The sequence below is a fragment of the Cryptotermes secundus genome, unplaced genomic scaffold (genome assembly GCF_002891405.2).
Source record: "Cryptotermes secundus unplaced genomic scaffold, Csec_1.0 scaffold689, whole genome shotgun sequence".
NCBI lineage: Eukaryota > Metazoa > Arthropoda > Insecta > Blattodea > Kalotermitidae > Cryptotermes > Cryptotermes secundus.
In genome coordinates, this window is record NW_019720574.1 from 1,559,909 (window position 1) to 1,568,692 (window position 8,784).

At 36.9% G+C, this 8,784-nt stretch overlaps 1 protein-coding gene across 1 annotated transcript; it reads left to right on the forward strand.

Moving 5' to 3' along the window:
- The first annotated feature begins 172 nt into the window (after positions 1-172).
- LOC111869611 (UPF0184 protein C9orf16 homolog) lies at positions 173-1,253 on the forward strand. The gene is made up of 2 exons (XM_023861263.2): positions 173-318; positions 818-1,253. Exons 1-2 carry the CDS (start codon positions 219-221, stop codon positions 991-993), a joined length of 276 nt encoding a protein of 91 aa, XP_023717031.1. The 5' UTR covers positions 173-218; the 3' UTR covers positions 994-1,253.
- Positions 1,254-8,784: the final 7,531 nt, after the last annotated feature.

An 8,784-nucleotide genomic window follows, 5' to 3' on the forward strand; every position in this document is an offset into this window, starting at 1 on the left:
CATGTAAAAGTGTGGAAATAACAAAAATATGGTTACGGGATCCAACGGGGCTCGAAACCAAGAATGATGTGCTTGTGACGGCCAACAGCAATTTACTGGATTTCATTTGATTACTGACTACAATGTTTTACGAGTTGCATTTCAGTTGTCTATGTTGTTCAGTGACATTTAAACAAACTGGGGAAGAAGAAGAAGAAGCCGTTAGTTTGGTATTTAATATGGCAGAAGACGATGTGATGGAACAGAGCACGGAACCAACCGAAGGAAATGAAAGTCCTGATGACAAAGAGGACGAGCACGGTGATATGGATGATGACGGTAAAATATTCATTAATCATTCTGCGTTAAGGAATAAATTTAGGGTATGTTAATGACCTGTGGCATAACTAGACACTTGGACTTTTGCTTACCAAGGTCATGGAATTTGAAGAGTACAGTCTGTTTTAATACGATATCATGTATGGAAAAAATTTAACGGCTGGGTCTCCACCTTCAGAGTCGATGGAGCGTGTGTACATTCATGTACAATTTACTATTAGGCCCAGAAGATGGAGAAAGTACGTTCTGGCAGACGAGACGGTAGACTTGCCTGGACCTTTTTTTTTATATACATTAATTTTTTAAAATAAAAGAAAGAAGTGATAAACTTGCACTAGACTACATGGCGTCACATTCCAGAATATAATAGTATTTACAGTCACTACCATGAGAACCAGAAATTCTGCATGATCTTACCTAACTGTTTCTGGGAAAGTTGTGCTCAGATTTATATTCAGCGTGGAGTGATAACTCTTTCTGCTTTTTTTTTTCTGCCCAGATTTTGCTGTGTTAAATCTTCAACTCGATGAGTTAAGCTCAGCTCTTGATGCTTTGGAGCAGAAGAATGACCATATCCATGCCCAGTTGATGAAGCTACTGGAATCAAACCGTGAAACAAGACAGCTGTTTCAGACAAACCTTACTGATGAACAAAAGTCAGATCCACAAATTTAGGTTTACATAAGAAGAAATTTAGAAACCACCTGTGGAATGTCGATGTATGGAGAGAGAACCACTTGTTGAATTGTTCCGTAATATTTATTATAGTGGCACAGTATACACAGACGAACTTGAAGAATTAAAGACTAATAGTATAGTACCAACAATATTACTGCTTGCAACACTCACTCTTAACAGTCAAGTCCAAGTCACATTGCGACTGATGGTCCATCAAAGTCAAAGTCACATTGCGACTGACGGTAAGTCAGTCAGTAAGTCTTGGCGTCGAGCCCCAGATCAGATAATAATTATTACCGTTTGACAGTTACGGGCTTGTTTCTGTGGGGTGCCCTCTCTGACGAGAAGACGGGTCTGTCTTTTGCGTACGCTGCTGGCCCTTGCCAGCGCATTCTTTCTCGGGTCCAAGTCCCTTGGGACTCGCGACCATATTTTACTGTTTCAGATTTGAGACTTCCCTTTTCGTCGCCTCCTATGACTCGCAGGTGGATGTATTCGAAACCGCCTCCACACGGGTGGGGACTCTGATGGTCCATCAGTCAGTATCTCTTTAATATCTCCTCTTGTGTCAGACCGCATAGAAAACACATCACTGTCTGTATTGTTGCAGGCTATGTGTTGTCACTGTAATATTTGCTTGAATGTGTGTAGTTCCCACACATAAAAACGTGTCTCATTTCTAAGTTAATATTGGAATGTGGAATTTTAAAAATTTATGTTTGGGGGAAAATATTTCAGTATTTTTAACATGACAGCTCACATATTTTCCAAATATAAATGGCTAGATTTCCAAAGTAGCATGCTTAAAGTCATAATTGATATTATGAGCTGTCAGCTTAAGCAAAAGACTTAAGGAACCAGGTTTTCAAGAATATGATTTTGTTCTTGTGACATCTTAAATGTTTTTAGGAGTTATATTTTCTTTGTGCTTTGGAAGTAATAAAATTGTTTTTGTATATCAAATTAAAAATATGAATTTGATGAATTAAGAGTCATATGGAGAATATTAAATAATAGAAACTTCATTATAACAGCTTATGACACTTGCTTTTAGCAGGGCATTCACATATAATACTGAAATGTGAAACATAGAATTGTAGTTAATTTGCATATATAAAATAATGAACAGAATTAATATTGCCTAGCATTTATGTAATGAACAATACAGTTTAAATTTTTAACTTGCATTCCATATTATGAATGGTAAGGTAAAGTTGTCCATGTGCTTAATTAAGCATTATACCATGAAGATGGGGTGGTGGAGGCATAACTCCACCATTCTTGACCTCAGCACCAGATGGAAGCTTAATGCCCCAGCCACTTTACCATCAGGGAAATCAATCCTGGTACCCGTTGGTCTGGACACTGGAGAAAAATCTTGCCCTGCTGGGAACCAAACCCAGGCTGTCCAGCCTGTTGCTATACCAGCTGCTCCATATTCTGGGTGACCTTGTACCTACTGTAAAAATGGGTCTGCTGTTAAATACAACAATTGTGTATATAACAAAATACTTGTAAATAATAAAGATAATTATTATATATACATTAATTTTTTTAACAGAACATTATGTACTGAAATGAAACGACCCAATACACCATTTCATTGTCAGTGTCAAAGTGAGACTTGGGAGACAGCCCTGTGGTGGTCCTTCATTGTGCTGTAAGAATTTGTGTATGGCAGCCTGACTAATTTGCTGATTTCAAGGGGCTTGAAACTGTGGAATAATAGTTATCTTTAGTGCACACTAAGTAATTATATATTTTACCTATGAATCTGGTATTCTGTAAGCTAAGTACTGCAATAAACAGATAATATTGGGAGATGTGCACTGACATCTGACCTTTATGATACAAATAGAGAAAATAAGTGGGTACACTCTCAAACCTTAGAGATTACTCCTAAATGGAAATTGTGATATATTAATAAATTTCCTTAGGTCCTGCATCTAATCAGTAAACTGAATTTACTCATCATACGAGTGAATTGTATAGGACATATAATATATTCTAGTTAAAGTTGCATAAACTGACCAACAGGTTGTATGATAATGAATTCAGTGTGTCTTTACATCACATGCAAATTGTCATCTCAGGCTAGGAAACCCTAAAAATTTGAGAATGAAAAAGTATATATTCTCATCTTCCCATACCTTCCTACCTACCACTTGACACTACAGCCATGGGTGAGCCTTGGCCTCTACAACCAATGTATGCTGCCATAAGAATGGATTTCATCTTCCCCTGCCTGCTACATATTCTTCCCATCTCAGCCTTCTTAATATGATCACCACAATAATATGAGCATTTGGGGAAAAGTGAACATTATTAGTGTTTTCATAGTATGAACCCAGAAGTCCCATATAAAAAAAAAGATTTTTAAACTAGCAGGAATTCATCACATTAGTCACCAAAAATTATGGTATTTGACAGCATCATGCAAGGTAAACAGTGCTGGAACATATAACCCACCTCAAGGACACTATTAGAAGGACTGCTGTAGGTGTAGCAGCACAAAAAACCTGCATCAAATGGTTTCATGGTCCATCCATTATGCAGTAGTATTATTTTCTTTTCCTAAATATATTTCCCTTTACAAAGATTTTATCAAGTCCTTTAACTTCATAAGGGGGGGGGGTTTACAAGTAGTATGTTCGAACCTGTTAGCAACAGAATTTAAAAAATAAAAATGCTGATAGGTAATACACAAAATAGGCATCATTAAGATGTATAATTTTTTTCAAACACATCTATGTATAATGTGTAATTTATAATACGCAAGAGAAAAATAATGATCAGTCTATTTCTGATTTTAAGATTTCAAGTTTTTATGGCAGCAGCCCTCTGGGCTATGACACCATGTAGTACACTAGTACCTGTGTTTCAGAGGAACATAATCCTCCATCTTCAGATGTATAATAATGCCATTACCAGAAGATGTTAACATTATTCCTGTATTACCTTTATATGTTGCTCCATTCCTAATACTCCAGTACTGCTGTAACAGTATAACACAAAGTGCAGTAATTGAAATGTAAAAAATTTTTAAAATATACATTCCTGGTGATTTGGATCTGGAAGGCATACTGAAATACATGAAAAAATAATGTATTCCGCTATTTCTGATTAGCTTTGTCAACAAGAGATCTGTAAATGCAATAAAAGTAACTTGTATGAAAATGTAGGTTCATAAAAATGAGTTTGGAAACTTTGTGTACTCTGATACAAAGTACACCTTTCCACTTATTCTACATTAATGATGTTCACTGTTTTGTGACAGTTGATATTCTACACAAGGTCTTTTTTCACTGGGTACACATATTGACAAACATGGGTTTAGAAAAAGTGTTGGTTCTACACAGTACATAACTTAATATTTTGATTTACAAGATTTATCCCTTAAAGGCACATGTACCACAGACCCTGATATTAAAAAAAATATGCCATATGCTTAGATGGTGTATTTAAAAGTATTTTATAATTCTCAGAATAAATGACTACATCCCTACACAATAAAATTTTGTGAGGTTTGATGTTCTTACAACAATGTGTTAAGATTACAGTCTTCTAAGACATGATGCAGTTTTGTTTAATAGGTATATACTATCATTCTGAAGGAATATGGTGCCTTCATTTTCACAAAAGAAAATGGAGGCAGTAGCTTCCATCAAAATGTTGGTACCTATCTACTGAACTATGTGGCATCACCTCAGAAGACTATAATTCCACTATTAACGCATCTTTTTTGTGAGGTAAGAGGTAATGTCTCTGTGCTTAACACTTCGTGGACTGGCGATTTAAATATTTAAATCACCCTGGGGACTGGCATTTTTAAAAATACTACCCTAACTTGTGCACTGTTCAATTTAAAAATTAATATAAAATCTCCTAATTAATTTTTTGAACTAAAATTTTTGGAGAACACTTACCAATGCTCCTAGAAGTGCTTGAGGGTGTGATATTTCTGGAAACATTCCCCTTTGTGAAGTGGCATTACGCAGAACTTGCAAATGTAGACATAGTCCTTTTTTTGTGAACTGTGCAAACATGGCATTGCCTAGAAGGATTCTTCCTCTTGGAATGTTCACTCTTCACAATTTTCACGAGAGTATTTTTCGGCATATCACCTGAGAGTCGCCCTGGGGGGTCCACATGAGGCCTTCGTGGGGTGGGAGCTGAATGGCCCAGTCGTACTAAGCCTTTGTGTAACCCTGGTTCTGCCGCCACCATCTGGACTGTAGCCCAGGCCTTTGCCTCATTCATCAGAAATGCTTTGTATTTCAATTTTGAATCAGGGTTTAAATTTTTTTTAGAGTTTTTGCTGTCCCTGCAATGTTATTACCCGCATTATCGTCGGAGCTACTGTCACTTTTACTGTCCGTGGCCACAATTCTTTGTTGTCCCCCCGTCACTGTCACTGTCTGAATGACAATTAATCCATTGCTATGCTTCTCACAAGGCAGGCCAGCTAGGTTATCAGAGGAGAATTTGTCCTTGATCCATTCTCCCCACTAGCCACTGGCTGATACACACAGCTTGAAGAAGGCAAAACATTTTCCTTTACAGTTGGTTAAGTAAAAAGTGAGGTCAGGTTACTGACTGCTAACTAAACATTCCAGAGTCTTATCACGCATCTGCAGGCGGTTGCGTGCAATGTAGGTGCGCCAAAGCGATGTATAGTGTGTTGCAATTTACCGTGTTTTAAAAACCTATTAACACGCGAATGGTCTGCCATGTTTAAAAGCGAAAAACCTTTTAAAGGGTGCGCAGTCCGCAAAGTGTTAATTAAGCATTATACCATGAAGGCATATGGGGGAATGGATGTAAGTATCCACAGATTCTTGACCTCAGCACTAGTTTCAGGTGATTAAAATGATTTTTTAATTATTATTATTATTTAGATTAAACTAATTATTCAAAGGGTTAATGAACAATTATTAATCACTGATCTGAACACTTACTTAAAATATAAGTTCTTGGATCAGTCTGTGACTGAAAAATAAGAAACTTTCCACTCAGAGGAAAACAAAATTTAATTATGCAAATGAGAAAATGCTACCCTGAAACATCAAGAAACAAAGACGTTGATAGAATGTGAACACCAGGTATTTTAGTTCATACTGGCAGTAATATGATTGTATCTAGGCATTATAACAAGAAAATACGTAAGAAATATTTTATTTATTTGTAGACAAGGTCAGTTCGGTGATACTGTAACCTTTACTCAGAGGAAAGTGACACAAATCCTTTTGATAGGAAGCTGCGTAGAAATAATTTGAAAACATCCCGATATTTTTGCTAGGGGCCAAATTCCAACCATTCTGCCTACAGCCAGTTTCTATACCCAAATAAGCTACCAACACTTTCTTTGTCAATCTCTGGTGTTCTCCAAGAATATCATAGCATATCCTGATTGAACCTGTTCACACACAATATCTGGCTGTCTCTTTCAATCCATGAAGATCCCTGTGTAATGGGAGCCACACAATTGTCAAATAAACCTTAAATGCAATTAATTTGAGAGATAAGTTCAGTCTATGATAGGGGCAAAAGAGTGAACAACTTGTAGGAACATTTTTCTTATTCTATGATGACTACTGCAATGTATTTATGGGCTTCATATGACTGTCATTAACAGGGCCCATATTTTGTGACCTAAAAATATTGTAAAAATTACCAAAAAATCCAGAAAAATTATCTAAAAGTTAAAAAACGACCTAAAAAATGTACTGTGTCATGGAAAATCTAATTGTTTTAAAATCAATTTTTAATCTTTATTAACACTGTGAACTCAACATTACTCTTTTAACTTTGCCCTCATTTTTATGTTGAAAATTAAGCAATATATGGCTGAATTTGAAGCTGAATGTTTTAATATGATTTTTTCTACCGCACTGGAACTCTCAAACATACAGATACAGCATATATTCCAATATTTACGTGCCACCTCATTCAGGGTTGCAATTGATGACAGTCAACATGTGGAGATTCTCAAAGATGAGTGAATGCCTATTGTCTGACAGCACATTCTTGTACTTGGAGAAACTCCTTTCTACATCTGCAGACACAATGGGAGCGCACTTGAAGTGTACCAAATCACTAGCAGTAAGTTCCTCTTCAATACTGAATGTGCTGAAGGACTCTCCTGTCAGAATTTGGGAAATGCTGCGTAATGTTTCACAACCTGAGTTTTTATCTAGAACATTTTCATTTTTCTTGACACCATTTTACCAGTGTCCCCTGACACTTTCTCCAAAACACTATTCTTTTCACCAGAGCAAGCAAATCTTCTAGTGTTGCTCCTTTCTCCTGTAAGCATTTGATTCCTTCCGTCAAGGAACTGAAATTTGCCTCTGTGAAGGTCAGCTGTCCTTCCATTTCACTGCACAAGAACTGTTCCTGAGCAACTTCAATTGCCCTCGCATCTTCCATCTTCATTGAATCTATAATGTTTTTCACTACCTGAATATGATCGCAATAGTAAAGTATAGCATCAATCCACGTTCCCCGCCTTGTGATGATGGGTTCCAGGGGCAGTGGAACACCAGAAGCCATAGACTTAAATTGCATTTTACAAGCTGGAGCCTTGACAAAAATCTTCTTCATCCACGACATGAGAGCATCCACTTGAGGAAATTTTGATCTCACTTTCTCCATCACTCTATGCAATGCATGAGCTAGGCAAGTAACGTGCACCAATTTCGTATAAAACGACTTTACTGACTTGCCTGCTTTTACAATATATGGGGCCGCATTGCTCACAAAAAGCAAGATGACTTCTGGCCACAGTAGAAACATCGACCTGTCAAAGAGTTTACAAATTTTGGAATGATTAACAGATTCTAGCACCTCACTGATAAGCAGAAGCACATCACCAGGTCCCTCAATTTCCAAGGTTCCAATGATGACGTTTGCCACGTAGCGAGCCTCCGTATTGCAGGTCTCATCAATAGAAACGAAAATCTTCTTCCCATGCACTTTATTCCTAACCATTTCCAGGATACTGTTATAGCACTGGGAAAGGTAGTGTTTCCTGAGGGTGGATTCATCCGGGATAGAACGACCACAATTCACTTCCAGAAAATTTTTCAGAGCCCAAAACAGAATATTTGCAGACACCAGAGCATCACACAGATCTGTGAAAAAATCCGATGACTTATTTCCGCCTTCAGATGAACACTGTTGCAGTAACATTTGCACTGCTCGTATATGCTTGTTGTGGCCGATATGTTGTACCATGAAACATTTTTGTGCTGCTAATTTTGAGTCACATCTTACAGCATAAAATGTTACTGTCAGTTAAAAATATATCATCTACAAATTCAGCAACAATCTGCTTTAAATTACACGATTTAGATGGCTTTGCTTTGGGCATCGTGACAAAATGAATCACTCTACTGCAACACAGAACTGAACTTTTCACACTGAGAACCTTTCGTCAACCGTGTCTTTGTCTGTATGTTCAAAGGCGAGAAACTGAAGACAGACGGAGTTTTATTGAGCAACAATATGTCATAACAACTGACTAGAAATATGTGTAACTAAGAGAAAGAACACTTTACTTGCATATTATTCACATTTCTGAAAACATGAAGAAAAATTCCTAAAATATCAAAAAATACCCTTAAAAGTAAAGAAATGACCTAAAACTTAAAAATGATGAAAAATTACAAAAATGGCCCATGAAAGTTACATTTCTGTAACCAGCAGCTCATATCTGGGATTTATATATTTATGGGCATTGAATAGGATACATGGAAAAAAGATGACATTGTCGTCAAAATCCAGGCC

What these genes read in the sequence shown, in the direction of transcription:
- LOC111869611 (XM_023861263.2), top strand. Translation starts at nt 219, where the DNA reads ATGGCAGAAGACGATGTGATGGAACAGAGCACGGAACCAACCGAAGGA. An exon ending in CGGTGATATGGATGATGACG is followed by an intron (nt 319 to 817) that starts GTAAAATATTCA and finishes TTTTCTGCCCAG; the next exon opens with ATTTTGCTGTGTTAAATCTT.